At 43.4% G+C, this 16543-nt stretch overlaps 2 protein-coding genes across 3 annotated transcripts; one reads left to right on the top strand and one right to left on the bottom strand.

Moving 5' to 3' along the window:
* Positions 1-84: 84 nt before the first annotated feature.
* gemin4 (gem (nuclear organelle) associated protein 4) lies at positions 85-8764 on the bottom strand. Its single transcript, XM_080024942.1, has 6 exons — positions 8534-8764; positions 5867-7903; positions 5064-5220; positions 4069-4339; positions 1475-2176; positions 85-724 (listed from the first exon to the last, which is right to left on the bottom strand). Exons 1-6 carry the CDS (start codon positions 8553-8555, stop codon positions 503-505), a joined length of 3411 nt encoding a protein of 1136 aa, XP_079881068.1. The 5' UTR covers positions 8556-8764; the 3' UTR covers positions 85-502.
* A 477-nt stretch (positions 8765-9241) lies between these two features.
* LOC307248721 (tapasin-related protein-like) lies at positions 9242-15719 on the top strand. 2 transcript variants are annotated; one of them, XM_080025195.1, is made up of 8 exons: positions 9242-9360; positions 10130-10306; positions 10786-11061; positions 11640-11972; positions 12903-13250; positions 13764-13850; positions 14678-14694; positions 14924-15719. In XM_080025195.1, exons 1-8 carry the CDS (start codon positions 9315-9317, stop codon positions 14933-14935), a joined length of 1296 nt encoding a protein of 431 aa, XP_079881321.1. In that variant the 5' UTR covers positions 9242-9314; the 3' UTR covers positions 14936-15719. The 2 variants fall into 2 exon arrangements, with proteins under 2 accessions (XP_079881321.1, XP_079881322.1); XM_080025196.1 differs by lacking the exon at positions 14924-15719 and having other exon boundaries at positions 14639-14694.
* Positions 15720-16543: the final 824 nt, after the last annotated feature.

The raw sequence follows: 16543 nt of genomic DNA, 5'->3' as shown, positions 1-16543 counted from the left end.
ACATCTCTGTGCAGTACATAAATGAACAAAATTTAAAATGTACCCTGTAGTAGTTAGTTTGAGAGTGGAAGTGAATTGTACAGAGGCAGAACAAAAATGCATTTGCTATGAAACAAAAGGCTTTTTATTCATTCCTAATCCATCACCTTGAATTAACAACTCATATGAAATCAATTTGCACAAACAGAGATTTGAGCATGTGACAATCCCAATTCCCCAGTGGAGAGAGACTTACCCTGTGTTCCAAACCACATACTTTTTCTTTTTACTACACTACATACTAAAGTACAGAAGAGTTTTAGGACAAAGGGAGAGAAAAAAAAAATCAGATGAAGTTTTTTTTTAATTTTGTCGAAATTTCAAGAACAAAGACGAATACTCCAAAATGCAATTGCAGTTAGTGGGGCATTTCTGTATTGGGACATCCTAAATCTTTTTCTGGCATACTAAATAGTATGGAAGTATGGGGATTGGAACGCAGGGACAGTAGCAGTAGTGTGTCCTAAGCAGCTCCTGACACCAGCTGAGCGATCTTGTGCTGCAGCACGGCCTTCATCTCCTGGCTCTGCAGGTTGTCTGTGATGGTGGTGAAGAAGTGTCGTGTGTTGTGGCTCTCCAGAGGGCTGCTGCTGTGAGGGAACGCCCCCATGATGGACTCATAGTGACTGAGCAGCTCCAGACAGCACAGGAACAGAGGCTCACACTGGCCCCCTGGCATCATCACCTGGACGCAAGCACATTTAACCAATGAGACAGAGGGAAATAAATACTTCAGGCGTCTTCACTAGTATACTGAATTAAAAATACCCACTGGCATCTTTACAACTCAAATATTGGTGCTTTGTATTTCAAGTACCTAATAAACTTAAACTTGACTATATATGGCAGAATACCTGAAAAGATGTTGTAGTCAAGAAACTTTCAATTTATATTTCCATTATTCTCAAATACAAATTATTTTAGGTGGTGGTTACACAAATAAATAACCCTTTCTCAGGCTCACTTTTGCTTTCTTTGCCTACAGTTTAACACGGATGCATTAACTAAGAACACTTAACACAACCTTAAATCGTTAATGTCAGGTTATACTGTTTGGTTTCTAAAGGATTATTCACTCCATCCAGCCAATCAGAACAAATGATTCTTGTTTGGCATGTAATTGAAGGTGGAGTCAACGATTCTGGAGAACGCTTCTTGTCAAAATCCCTTTTTGTCAAAATCAGTGTGCTGAAAAGAAATCTGGTGTTAATACACAGCCTAGGCTCTATAAACGGGCATGTTGATGCTACGATGGGCCCTCTCTGTGTATATACTAGACAGCGCCCAGGCTGTGAATTAACACTGTTTTTTTGTTTCAGCGCACACAGTTTTTAAATGGTAGCGTGAGGAGATATTCACTGATTTTGACAACAAAAAAAATTGACAAGCATTCTCCAGGAACACCGACTCCACCTTTACCTTTAATTCTTCCTACCTGGATGTGTTGGACATGGCAGAAGAGCTGACTGAGTACAAATAGGACTTCCTGGCTGGGAGCCGTCTCCATCTGGTCCTCCTGCGCCATGTGGGACTCTTCTGCTTTCAGAGGGACGTCTTCTGCTTGGGTCAAGTCTCTGGCTGTTTGAGGAGATTTGCCTGGAGCATTGGAGTCTGCAGACGCTTGTGTTTTGGATGATGGAGCAGCAGCTGTAGGGAGAGGCAGCTTGGCTCTCAGCGATTGGATCATGTCCCTCACTGCGTGGGCGTATAACCTGCCTACGTTGCCCCAGCCCTCCGCAGACAGCCAGTCAGAGCAGCTGGAGCCACAGAGCAGCTGCAGGGCCCGCAGCAGCAGCACAGACAGGCGCAGCTCACAGGAGAAGCTCTTGAGGTCCAGCAGGGGCAGGTAGTCCACGTACTCCAGGGAGAAGGGCACGTTGAGGCGGCCCGAGGTGATGAGCTCCCTCAGGCCTCTCAGCAGTCTGCTCCACTGGGACACAGAGCACCAGGGCAGGGTCTGGGTCAGGGCCACCAGCAGACCTTTGCTGAACATGCCCACGTGGTCCGGCCGGCGCTGGTCCAGAGACAGGTGGGACAGCATGGTGGACTGAAGGGAGTCAGATATACAGCAGCACTCCATCCAGGCCAACAGACCCGTACCCTGGCCATACTGAGGCAGGGCCAACCCCGACCACTCCTACAGAGGGAGGGGGGGACAGGAGGATTCGATTAGACAACTTTATTGACACACCAATAAATAGACAAACAGAGGTTGGTGAAGGACAGCAAGGTAAAGAGGAAAAGATAAAATAAATAGCAATAAAATAAATCAATAGAAATAGTGGAAAATAAATAGACATTGTTACATGTATTAGTATGTTAAAAAGGTACACAGAAAGAAATGTCATTTGAAATGAGTACCGTCTGAGTTTAATAACCAAACTCAATAGAAACAAAGCTGTACTAAACTTACCACTTAAATGGTGGAATCCCTCCTTGTTTAAGTACTTGGTTGTGATAGAAACCTATTTTCTGTGTCAGTGGTGACCAGCAGTTACTGGTATTAATCCTGCTGTCTGGTTGGATGGCTGTATCCAGCTCAAAGCACACACTTCACATAGCTTATCATTAACTATTAAAGATTTTGTTTTACTGCATTTGTGCAAGGAACACATGACAGAAGATTTTGGCTGGACACAAAAGAACAAGGTCATAGGTACAGCTGAGCTGCCAAGATGTCACATGCTTTTAATGTGCAACTGTCAAACCCCAATATTAAGTTATATTTATAAATCAATTTACACAAGGCAGATTGAAATTCATGTTTTCTAGAGGTGGGCATAGATTAATTTTTTTAATCTAGATTAATCTAGATTAATTTTGGAATTAATCTAGATTACTCTAGATTAAAATGTCTCATTTGAATTCATTCATAATATGTGTGTGCTCCCTAAATAATGACTCAAAGTAAGTCTTTGAGAACGTGTTTCTCAAGCCAGGTGGCGCATCAGACCAGGGGCTCATCTCCTGTTTCCAACATGCATCACAAACTGCTTGAGGAAGCTGTTCTACTATGATAATTGGTGATGAAAATAAATAATATTCAACAAGATGTTACTTAGTAACGCGTTACCGGCATCGGACCTCTTTTTTCAGTAACAAGTAATCTAACACGTTACTATCTCCAAACCAGTAATCAGATTAAAGTTACTCATCAAAGTCACTGTGCGTTACTTTTTCTGTAATTTTCCTTAGTGAAACATTTTACATAACTGCACAAATGACTGCGATTGCGATTTTATGTAAATAAATGTGCACGCATGTGTCTCTAAACGCTCCAACTGCTCCAACCGCTCCTCTCGTCTTTTTGGTAGCGCCCCTCGTCTCTGTCATGCAGCGTGTGTGTGTGCGCCTGTGTCTGTGTGTGTGTGTGCAGCAGCATTACGGCCGAACTGTGGCGCAAAACAAAGTTTCCCCCCCGATGAAATATAGCGTCTGCTATGGGGATATTTAGGATTCGGGTACGGTGACGTTGACGTTGAAGAGATAGAAGTGTTTAAAACTTGGAAACTTATAGTCACGTGGCGACCGGTGGCCACACACACCCACCCTGCGTTCCAATACCCGATTGTGTCGTGGGCAAGTGATGGAGAGAGAGAGCGGCGGGTGTGTGAGAGAATAAAGGCTCCTCAAGTGTCAACAACGGCCCCCGGCTATTATTATCTCCCCTGAGCCGAACAGGAGGTGGAATAAGAGATTAACGGCGATATTTTTTTTATCGCCGATAAGAGTCTGGCGTTAACGCAGCACGTTAACGCCGATAACGGCCCACCACTAATCTTTTCACATTTCACCTCTGAAGTTACCACACTTCAGAGTTAAAATTGTGGAGTATCTAAGCCCAAGCTGAGGTCACTCCGATGACATCACAGTGACATCATCAGCTTGATAAAGCTGTCAGGAAGTGTTTTGACAGGGTGAGTACAAGTACTAACCATGGCCAGTTCAAGGGTATGTTGCATTTGGGCAGGAGGCATTGGTTTGTGGAGATCTATGTATTGATTCCTATCTCTCAAGAGGAGTTCTCACCTGCTCAGGTAGCTCACACACAGTGAGCAGAGCGGAGGGGACCTCGTTCTTAAAGTGTTCCCCCCAGACGGGCTTGAGGTGGAAGCGAACGGTCCAGTCCAGCCCCTCCATCTTGTTGTAGAGCCAGAACAGAGCTCTGGACCAGCTGCAGGGGGAAGCTGCTACCTCTGCCCCCACCACCTCAGCCAGCCTGCTCAGCACAGACACCAGCAGCTCCCTGGACTCCATGGACCAGTGGAGGACAGCGCCCTCTGCTGGCTGCTCCCAGCACCTGCTGGCAGAAATGGGGATGGATGAGTGTTGAAATCAGAGGGAGATTATTAAAGCCCCTGTGTAACTAATCCCACAAAATTCTAACTTTGTCATTTGGGGAGTCAGCATCTCAAAATAAAAGAGTTTGGCATATTTATCAATCCAAATGAAAGATATTGTCATTTCACTTTGATTAGCTTTGCAGAAATGTGGTGTAGATGAGCCGGGCTATGCTCTGGTTCTTAATAATATAACAACAAGTATTTTAAATCAATCACAACAGTTCTCTGCACTAACGTTGCTTAAAAACTGTTGCCATGGAGATGGTTTGAATCAGCCACGCCCACAAAGTCCTGTCAAACGGTGTGAATGGTGAAAAATAAAAAAAATAAAATTTAAACTCCGTTTTATAATATTTATAAATATTTATTTTCTAATCAGATTTGGGAAAAACGTATTGAGACACCCAGGTTTGATTTCATCAATTGATTTGTACTATTATAGACCAGGTTTCCAGAGGCTTTAAAAGGTTACTTAAGGGGCAGTGTGTAACGTTTGAAGTAATTTATTAGCTGAAATCAATATCCTCAATCATAAATTTGTCCTCATTGGTGTAAAATCACCTCTGCCAATAATCTGAATTATCCTCCTGAGCGGTGTGAACAGTGAGTAGAAAACAATGCAGTGACAGACAGTATGTGGGTCTGGGTCTTGAAGGCCATAATAACTCTCATCACACAAACCTGAGAGCCTGGCAGTGCAGCTGAGCCAGCACATAGAGCAGGGGGAAGGGAGAGCAGTCCAACACCCAGTGGGGAGCTGTGGCTGCTGCCTGGACCTCCACACACAGAGCAGTGTGGAGGAGCTGCACACTCAGCTCTCTGTCAAAGTTGCTTTGGCCTGGAGGAAATACAAACGAGTAGGTTTAAGCAGACAGACGCAAAATGATTTTCTTTCCGTAAATCAAAATTTTGACAAGGAATCCAGCTGCACTTATACCATACCTTTGACATGTGCTACATGCTACTATCCCTGTTCTCAATACGGTCATCTAGTGATGAACCCACTGTACACTACTAAAAAAAAGAATGAATGGAAATGCGGACTGAGTGAGGATCATTTTGTCAAACCAATGTTGATACTAGCACTGAAGGCAGTGTGGCTGCTATGGACAAATGTAAGCACAATTCTATTTTCTTTTTCAATTCTAATAATAACTAACAGCTTGACAGAAATCCAGAAGTCCTTTAAGGCGATATTTTACAGAGCCAACACCAGCAAAAGGCCAAGTGCAATAGACAATGGACATTTTTATTACCAAATATGTTTCTGCCTGTAGATCTATATAAAACATGTTAATTTAAGTAAAATTTTGGTTCTCATTATTATTTTTTTGTTGTATTTTATTAGATGCAAAATAAAAATAAAACAACGTGATATCTCATATCTGCATTATATATATATATATACCTCAGCATTTAAGCCTGTAAAATAGATACATGTGCAGAGCTTTAACTCCTGAGTCTCAGAGGACACTCATACTGACCCTTAGTAGAGAGGTTAGGCAGGACGAAGGTGTTGACCACCTCCTGAGGGCTCAGAAAGCTTGGCCTCTGCCCTGCTCCCTCCACCAGCGGGCCAGGCTTCATGAGCAGACCCAGGAACTGGACCAGCTGCTCCTTCTCATTGGCTGACAGAGACTTGGTCTGGATGGCCTCCTGTAGACAGGAGCAGAGCACACCACTCTGAGCATCACTTCCTTCCTCTTCCTCTTGTCCTGTGAGTCCAGGCAGCTGCAGCAGGATCTTAGCCATGAGGGAGAAGGCGCTTTTATTGAAAATGGCCGAATGACAGCAAGACCTCAAAGCGGCCTCTGGGTTCTGAAAGGCAACTCTGGCCACCAACGCCACCGCTGTGTTTAGATTGCTCTCCGACGCTCCGGCGCGGCCTTGGATGATGCAGTTGAAGGCCATGTTGAGCTCCTGGTCAAAGCCGTCTCTCAGAGCGGAAGGGACGGAGGAGGAGGAGGCGCGCCCGAAGAAGCCCTTCCTGGATAGCCTCAACATGGCAGCCAGCGCTTTGTTTTTGTCTGCTAGGGGAAGTGCAGAGAAAATATCTGCGATGACTTTCATCAGCCTTTTGCACCGGCTCACGTTTGTGCTCCCACCGTCCCCACCACCGAGTTCACTCATTAAGGTAGAGGTCAGTTTGATGAGAGTGTCGCGCTGCTGGAAAGCCGCTCGGTTCTTTTCCACGCAGCTCATCCAGCTGTCATCGCGGGCGGCCCAGCTCTTCTCACCGGCAAACAGAGACGCGTAGCTACGATAGCCCTCCAGCCGATGAGTGATGATAACGGTGGCGACCTTGGAGTTTACTTCAGGGCCGATCTCTGTGGCGGGGAAAGCCAGCGACTCCAGTAAACCTACCAATGCGTTCCCATCATCGGTCCCTTCACCGGTCGTGGTTTCAGGCGACTGTGCTTTCTGTAGAGCTGGAAGAACTCTCCGCACGCTTTGCTCCAGTCTGAACGCAGAGTAGCTGGGATCATCAGCGCCGTCGCACGCACTCAGTAGCAGCCGGCCATTTTGCCAAAACTGAACTATCTCTGTTAGCATCTTCAAGGCTTCCCCGAGCTCCATGCCGCCGCGGCCGCTGGACCCAAACCGAGACGGTGTGTGAGACGCGCGTATGTCTGTCTGAGCCTGGCGGATAACGTCAGGAGTCAGCCTCTTCTCAGCGCTCTCTCTCTTAATGCTGATGGCTCGAGAGAGGAGGTGCATACTCTCTTCTGTTGAGAGCACGACCGCTTTGTCTATTAGGAAAGTTGTGTAAAGAGCATCGAGAGAAACGGACAGGGCTTGGAGGCAGCGGTCTGTGGTGGATATGTGATCTTTTATGTCTTTAAGAGCGTGTAAGAGAATGTGCAGGACGTCTGCGTCTGCTGGGACTGGTGACGTGGTGTCTAGCTTTAACCTCTTGGCTGCCTTTGGATCGACACTGGAGGATTGAGAGGAGAGACGAGCAAACTGCCTGGAGAACGTGGTCTCTATGCTGTCTCCTTGTGCTCCCTCTTTCTGCTGCTCCGGGCCTCTCCACAGCTCCCACCAAACCTCCAGGAAAAAGTGCACGTCCTGGTCCGCAGTGGGGCTGCTCTTCACGTGTTCTACCAGCCTCTGGAGCTCGCTACGGATCTGAGGCTGGGGGAGACACAAGAGGAAACGGGCGAATATCTGAGCGGCTGCAGTGGACTTGGCCACCTCCAGCAGGACAGCGTGGTTGACCTCGGGCAGGCCCTTCTGGACGGGGAAGAAAGGGTTCTCCCTCCAGGCTGTCTCCACATCCTCTCCTGCCTCGGCGCTCTGCAGCTTAAGCCACACAGCACACAGCACTCTCTTCCTCCAGCTCACAGACAGGGTCGCATCAGGAGGTCCTGTTTCGAGGTCTTCCGCTCCACAGATCTCTCTGACAGCCTCCAGGACCGGACGTCCCACCCGGCTCCAGTCATCTTTCTGAAGGCAGGCCAGCGATGAGGGACAGCACAGCTTCTCAGCCCGCAGGAAGGCTCCGTGGAGAACGGCCCATTCTGAAAGCCAGAGAGCAGGCGTAAAAACTGGGGAAAGGGGGATTCATTTCTCTCATGCAGGGAAGAAGAATAGAAGATTCATAGCAACGCACAGTACAGAGCCGTGCAGACTAATCAACAGTGTTGGGGAGTAGTGGACTAACATGAAACTAAACTGGTAGCTTAACTACATTTTGCTGTAGCTTGCCAATGCAGGTAGTTCAACAATCATATTCGCATTGTCATTTTCTCTGTAGTTAACTGGTGAAACTAGACACACAAAAGGTGTTGGAGGAAGGGAAATCATTTTTATTTCAGTGGTACCATTGCATCACCTATCACCTATTTATTTCGTCCTGACCACTTTGAACTCATGGCACGAGTCAGCTGGCATGTGACTTTTTTGTACTATATTTGTTATAATTTCACATCACATTGTCAATTCCTTCACTTTTTACAAAGTAGTTTAACTACTTTTTCTATGTAGCTTTGGTGAACCAATAGGTTCTCCCTAGGCTAACGTTGCTCTAATTCAATTTCTTCCACTTTTAAGTAATAATTATAGTTTGCAAAGCTATGCTGAAAAAGTAGCCACACGCTTTGATGATCCATAGGCCTACAACATGAAAACGTAGCATTAGGGCTACTTACCTTTGCTCATCACTGATGTCATTGCTGCTGAATGTAGCCAAATGCAGCTAAGCTAGTTTGCTAGATTTGAACACGTTTTTGTATTCCCATTCATGCGCTGTTCTGCAGTGTGTCAGTAAAAGACAAGTATATCTCGTCCAGTTAACCGCCAGCACTAGTGTGCTGCAGTGAAGCCTGTCAAACAGATAAAGTCCGTAAACACAACACGCTTTTCACACATTCACATTTCAACATTTTCGTATCGAGCGCTTCCGCTGTTCAGAGGTGCATTAAAGACAAGAAGGAGCCGCTGCTTAAGGTGTTCAGGTCTGCTCACAGCGCCCCCATAGAACCCGGACAGTACTGCAGTTTACCGGCGTAAACATACAGCTGTCTGCTAGAAAATGTTGACAGCGATAGTCGTAGCGAAATGTTTTTGTAGCCTCTTGTAAGCAAACGTGTGCTTTAAGTTTGTTCTGATTCGATTTTGTATGTGCTTACACTGAATAGTACCAGGCTTTACACTATAGCATAGAAAAGCCTACAATGTTTAATCATTTTGGCAACAAAAAAAATAGTCAATTAAAAACAATGGACCCGGACTCATTTGTTTCGTTTCTTAACAGGACATTATGACCTACACGTTTAACATGTTTAGCCTGTGATATTTGACATGCAAAACACGTGACGCGAAAGGGCTTGACAGGAAGGTTTTACTTGAAAATGAAAGTGAAAGTAACCCTCAACTGTGAGAAACTCGGCTACCTACTGCTCTGTCAACCAACAGAAAATCCTACCGATCATGGGTCTCATCTTGAAGATACTTGTTTACTTGTATCTATATGCTGGTAAGTCAGTCTGCAGCGTTGTTACTAATAATAGCGTTTTGGAGTTGTAGTGCATGTGTTAACCTATGAATAGCCTACGACATGAATGAAATGACTACAGTAGGCCGATACTGTATTAAACTGTATTTAAATATTCTATAGGCCTACTATATGGTTATAGTCTGCTTTAGGAATACTATGCACTACTTAATTGTCATGTATTTTCAGTAGCCTACATTACAATAACATAGTTTAATGTGTTGCTGCCACTAAAGCCTTCCATAGACTACTGCTATACGCCTATATATTCTAGTAGCCTATACAATACTTTACTGTGGAGTCTACTACACTGTTTTGTAAAAAACTACTATGCTATGCCATACTAAACTATTCTGTATGTGGCTCAGTGTTAGCTTTAAACTGACATTTGTATGTTTGCAATGCTTAAAAATTTAACGTGTGCAAAGACCCACTGCCTTTATTTATCATTTATTTATCTACTTATGACATCACATGTCCTTATTTTGTCTAAGGTGTTTTTACCAACCTGTTTTGTATGTCTATAATGCACCTTCAGTTGGCCGTCCCAATTTCCTGGTAGGCCCATAGGTGACTGTACAATGACAATAAAGGCTATCATGTTATTGAAGTATACTAAACTATATAGGCTACTACACTGTATTGTATCATACTGTGAGATACTATTATACACTATATTATATACTATATATTACACTGTAATGTATTAAACTGCCTGACTACACTGATTCATTGTATGTGTGTGTCTCAGGTGTGCAGAGTGTCCATCAGGTGTCATGGCTGCCCTGTCAATTCATTGATGAACATGTGTTTGTGAATAACGAGGGCCACACCGAGACGCAGCTCATCCACAGAGAGGCCATGCTGCAGTTTGGTCAAAGTGGAGACGCTCCTGTTAACCCACAGGCCATCACATACCTGCTCACAGGTAAGACATGTACCCCCAAAGAAAGAAAGAAAGATAGATAGATAGATAGATAGATAGATAGATAGATAGATCGATAGATAGATAGATAGATAGATAGATAGATAGATAGATAGATAGATAGATAGATAGATAGATAGATAGATAGATAGATAGATAGATAGATAGATAGATAGATACCTTATTGAAGGGACATTCTGACACACCCAGTAGCAGCAAACATGCCTGTAAAATAAAAAAAATAAAACAACCCCACCCCCACACACACACACATCTACCCCCAAACACCTGTCAAGTTAAAACTGTACAAAAAATTAAAGAATAACATTAAACCTTGCAAAAAGAGAAACACAAACTTAGTGTACACAGATAACATCGAAATTAAACTTTGCAGAATTTTTTATTTTTTTTAAATAATTCAATCTAAGTGAGTTAACAACCCAGAAAACGCTTGTCTTCTATTGACTTATTTTCTGTTCTAGGATCTAAGTTGGACCTGCGGCGTTACATAGAGGGAGTCGAAGTGGATGATCTGGAGTGTGAGCTGCGTAGGTTCAGTACAGAGGGCATTGACGTGCGCTGGCCGGTGCAGGGGGCCCAGGAGTACAACCGCTGGTTCACTGTCACTCTCAAGCACACCCAGGGCCTGTTCACTGTCATCAGCTTCCTCAGACACCCCTCTGACCAGCCCCCGTCTGGGCAGCAGGACTACCGCAGCTGGCCCCCCATCCAGGACAGAGAGAAACTCACCACAGCAGGTAAGGCTGCAGAGTCCTCCTCTCAGCTTAATATCCCACATCTCAGTTTAAAATTAGACACTGCAGGCAAAAACATTGTTTTTGTAAGCACTGGTCAATCTTTTACATTTTTGTCTATCTTGCTTCCATAACATGTCTTTGTAATACAAGTATTAACAGAAAACTCAAGTTAAAAACTTCTAAAGCACTTACATCAACTAAACTTTCCCATGATCATTCTTTACACTATTGTGAAGGGTATTACAGAAGGATGTGTTCATATGTTGTTAATTGTCTGATTTAGGATACATTTTATTCTTAAAAACCTATAGTTTTTTTAATAAGATGCTAATAGCATACTAAGTTAGATATTGCCATTTTAGCATATTTATTTAGACATTTCTGTAGAAAAAAATCAAAACAGTAAATAATCTAAGTTATCAATTGGCAAAGGTTCATGATGTAACACTCTTCACCTGCAGTGTCTCGCCTTAATACCAGGTCTCTGTTCATGTCCGAGAACTCTGTAGTGCTGTAGTACAGTGTAGTCTCTTGTCTCATCTAGCCCTCTGTCTTTGTCACATCCGTTTCCATAATAGTGGCCATGGTCATCAAAACACTATCCCCGGCAGTGAAAGCCAGCCTGGGCTCTCAACAGAGGCTCCACTGCCAGTTTGCCGTGGACCACAAAGGGCCAGACGTGACAGTGGAGTGGCACTGGCAGAACCGCGGAGAGAGGAGCCGACTGTTCAGCCACAGCAGCCGCTCAGGAGGACAGAGCCAGGGCAGCGGGGTGGTGCTGAGGAGCCTGGCTGGAGGAGACGCTTCATACACACTGCCTTTCACCAAGATGAGCAGTGAAGGGACCTATGTCTGTTCGGTGTCAGTCACTCCACTGTTTGCCACACTGGATCTAAGTCTGCATGTGGAAGGTGAGGAAGAGTCAAAGAGAAGATACTTGTGTCTGACAGTATGTGGCTGAATCAAATGAGAGATATTTGAGGGGAAATGGCATTGATTTGCTTTCTTGCCAAAGGAGATGAGAATATTGAGGTCATTCTGCTGTATATTGATTGTACAGACAAGGCAGTGGTTTCAATCTTCTCATCTAACAATAAGAAGCAAGAAAGTAAAAGAAAGTGTATTTAAAACATGGGGTTTCACACGGTAGTTACATCAACATCAATAAAGACAACTTCACTCTTAACTTTATGTATGTCAAACTTCTCAGCTCATTAGATTTCAAGATTAGTGTCATATGAACAGTAAAAACAGGCAGTTGCACTGTACAATGAAATTCTTACCTTTTAAATGTTTTTATCTAACCTTTATTTATACAGGTAATCTTTTTGTTATGTTGTCTCATTATCAAGAGAGACCTTTGTTTAATCTCCTACACTTGGAATACTAAAACCAACGTATAAGATATATACAAAAATATAGTACAATTTAAAAGTTATGTGCAACTTCAAAGTGCATGATGTGCTCTACATGGCAGTAGAAAATAAAATAAAATAAATAGCAGAACTTAGATATACATAAATATTAATAAGAATAAATACATATAACTATGAATATAACAGAACACCAGGAATATGAATAAGAGTATAACATAATAGTATAATGCTGCAACTATCCATATTTTCATGATCTATGAATGCCACACATGTACCTTTGATTCTTTGAATCAATGAATGAGTTGATAAATTGCCTGAAAATAGAACCTAGAATCCAATGTGATGTCATCAAATTGTTTGCTTTATCCGACCAACAGTCAACAGAAGCAACTCCAAAACAGAACCCTCTCTTACTGAAATTGCCTTGAAAATGTCCATCTGATTTGGCTCTCTTTTCTCCACCAGAGGCTCCCCGTGTGTCCCTCAACGTGGGGCCCACTCTCTCCCTGCCGGAGGGGGGAGAGCACAAGGTGATCTGTATGGCGGAGGGCTACTACCCTCTGGATGTGGAGGTGCTTTGGTACCAGCAGGACCCAGCGTTGGCAGGCCAGAGGGTGGGCGCTCCCCTGCCCAAGCCAGTCCCCAACATCCTGCTATCCAGTCACAAATACAACCTGGACCACACCTACTCCCTGTCAGCGTTCTTCTACCTCCAGGCTTCACTGAAGGAAACAGGGAGACAGTTCACCTGCACAGTCTCCCATCGCTCCCTCAGGGTGCCCATCAAAAAGAGCTTCATCCTGACTGTGGAAGGTGAGACTTACCCTGCATACACATACCACCATACTATTTAGTATGCCAGGAAAAGATAAATAAATAAATGTAAATGTCAAATGCAGTTTGCCAAAAATACTCAGATGCCCGCCCAATACATCCAATTGCATTTTGCAGTATACAAACCAGCATGCTTTAGTATGTAGGATAGTAAAAAGAAAAAGTAAGTGATATGGAATGTAGGGATGCTCGTTGCTCCTTCAGTACTGGGAGCGTCCACACAGTGGCACCAGAGCAAAAGGCTTCTGATTCTTAACTACCCAATCCCCATACTTTCTGCTATTTAGTATGGTAGGAAAAAGAAAGAGCCTCCAAGTGCACACAAGAGGCAGAGGCAAGATCAAGGCGCAAATAATTAAAAGTGTGTCCCAATTGTGTGCCTACTGCATGCTAACTAATTATTTGTATGATCAGCAATAGTATGTACAATAGAAAAAAAGAAAGCGTATGCGATTTGGAACACAGCCCTAATGTAATATGTTCTGTGCTCAGAGCCAAGCAACTGGATGGGTATCCTCGCACTCGTCTTCATTGTGATTGCACTGGTGGTCCTAGTGATGCTGAAATACCTGTACTCAGGTGAGTGTGAGAGTTTAAAAATAAAAAGATATACAGTATACTTAATACATTGATAAGGCATATAGTGGATACTACATTTACATTTCTGTCTTTATATATGATGGAATTAAAAAAACATATATATTTTTTTATTTATTTTTTATTAAGGGCACTTTGGACTGACAGCTATACTGTGTTTCAGTCAGGAATACTTTAGTCAAAAGGAACATTTATTTCCATTAGCAGAAAGGACTTTGCAGTAATCATATTTGGCGGTATGGTTCTGATCTGGGATCTCCCCACCATCCATGTGCACACATGTGGAAGGCTTAAGGCAGAGAGAGCCATCCCTCTGCCCTCCATGAGCTACATGGAATGCTGAAGGTGGGGAGAGCTGCAGCAAGGATCCCTAGGGTTCAGAACAGAGCAAGCGTCAATGACAACAGAAATGACATTGATAGACAAATACAGTAAAAAAGGAAGTGCTGGGGTGGAGGTGGGTTGCGTAGCGTTGGAGAGGAAGCAGAAACAGTAGGGAGGCTAGAGCAGCTTCATTTTTTTTTACTGCATCCCATTATGAAGTTCAGTTTCACCAGTTTATCTACACAATGCACTTTGTTGAGGCAGACATATGCGCTGTTTGATGTAGTCTCAAAAGGTCGACTTTGATCTTGAAATTTAAATTTTTTCTCTCACCCCTGGCCCTTATACTCTGCCGTAACAGTCTTCTCATGTATACTGCACGCAAATGATAGACAATTATAAATCATCAATAAACACTGTCTGTATCACTTTGACATGAAGTTTAGATGCCTGAAACAGTGACTGTCTATTATTTTTTTCCACAGCAAGAAAAACAGCGCAGGTAAGATGATGTAAAAACCTAAATGGTTGTACATTTTATCTTTTGATTTAACCATCAATGCAAACCATTTCTTAATCTCTGTGTGTGTGTATGTCTGCTTATTTGTGTGTGTGTGTGTGTGTGTGTGTGTGTGTGTGTGTGTGTGTGTGTGTGTGTGTGTGTGTGTGTGTGTGTGTGTGTGTGTGTGTGTGTGTGTGTGTGTGTGTGTGTGTGTGTGTCTTCTGTGCAGAAGAGATACTGAGAAGACATCTTGGCAGGCTGATCAGATCAACTCAAGTGAAGGCAATGAAGACTGCCCCATCTCTCACTGATCCTCCCTCTTTCACTGATTTTAGGTTTCTATGAAACTTAATGTGTTTTTTTTTATGTTACACTACTCTGATTTTGCTCAGGCTAACAGCAAGCCACACGTGCGTTACTAGAAGAAGAAAAAAGCGACTATCACAATTTAAATGTACTTTGTAGAAGTAGCGCTGTGGAACTGTGCTTAAACAAGTTGGTACCAGTATGATTTGCATCTTTCGTCTGCACAATGTTGCAAATGCAAACACACTCCTGCCAAGTTGTGCCAACGGTTTGACACTGTTCCAGAGAGCTACAGGTGGTGGGATTGTGCAAGAAAGCAAAAGCCATGCATCTTCATGATTTGAAAAATTGAAAAAGAAAGTTGGCTTTGCAAATGTTTTATGAAGGAGGAAATACAGTACACTAAACACATTTGTTTAGACCTGGAGAATACGCAGAATGGGTTTTGATGAGAAACACTGAATGTAACTAGAACTTTGGTTTACACAAGAAAACTCCAATGGCGGATCTGTAATGAATTAAAAAGTCAGTGAGCCCCATAATGTGATATGAGTTCTATGAGTTGAGTATAACAATAAGGGTAAGAAGCTTAATCCTTAAAGTATAATATACTGACAAGGTTTTGCTTTATTGGATTTGTTTGAATAATTAAATCCCATTGAAATCAATAATAGCATATTTGATATAACATGAACTAAGAATGGTTTTCACATTGGATATTAAAAGTTCTTGGAGTAAGAAAATTGTCTTTGTCTTGCCCTTTTTCTCTGTTTTGATGCAATGTGAATACTTGTGTGTAGTTTTTTGCATTGCTAGAGTCTGAACACATGAGTTGTCAGTCTGATGTTGATAGGGAGTCAGCAAAGGAAACAGTGTGATTGCATTGAGTGGTATATAGCTGGCCCCCTTGGTAGTGAGGCAGCAGCAAACAGATTGGCTATGGTAGACCGTAGGCTAATGAACAGGCTTGTCTGCGTGGTAAAAACACACACTCAACTCTGCAAACACACACACACAAATATCAAAGCCTCTTGTAAAACTTTTCAGTCAACCTCCAAGAATTCCTCTGCTTTGCTATTACGTCGTCTCTCCGTGCTCTCTCATTAGGAAACACACACACACACACACACACACATACACACTCACACACACACACTCACAAAGAAAACTAAACAAAACACGGTTGTAAAACAAGAGTGAACCTCGCTGCTCTGCACATGTCAGCCATCAGCTTTGAAGAGGGGCCGGTGAAGAGGAACTTAAAGGGAGAGTCCGCGGGGAGAACATCCTAAACTGGTCAAGTCAGGTCTGAGTCCATTTAACAGGGATAAACAGAGCTTTACCTAAAGACTCATTCCAGATGTGTGTTTGTGTGTGTGCTGCCAATAACGTGTGCCCTCGGGGGCTAAGTGTGTGTGTGTGTGTGTGTGGCCCAGGCATGATCGCAAACCTTCAGAGAAGAAGAGAGACCGCAAACAGAGGAGATCAGTGCTGCTACATATGTCTGGGAGAACAAAGAAATAAAAACAGACAAAAGCAACAG

This window comes from Ammodytes marinus (genome assembly GCF_949987685.1).
Source record: "Ammodytes marinus genome assembly, chromosome: 3".
Taxonomy (NCBI): Eukaryota; Metazoa; Chordata; class Actinopteri; order Uranoscopiformes; family Ammodytidae; genus Ammodytes; species Ammodytes marinus.
The sequence above is the reverse complement of the archived record's forward strand: the minus strand, read 5'-3'. Positions and strand labels throughout refer to the sequence as shown.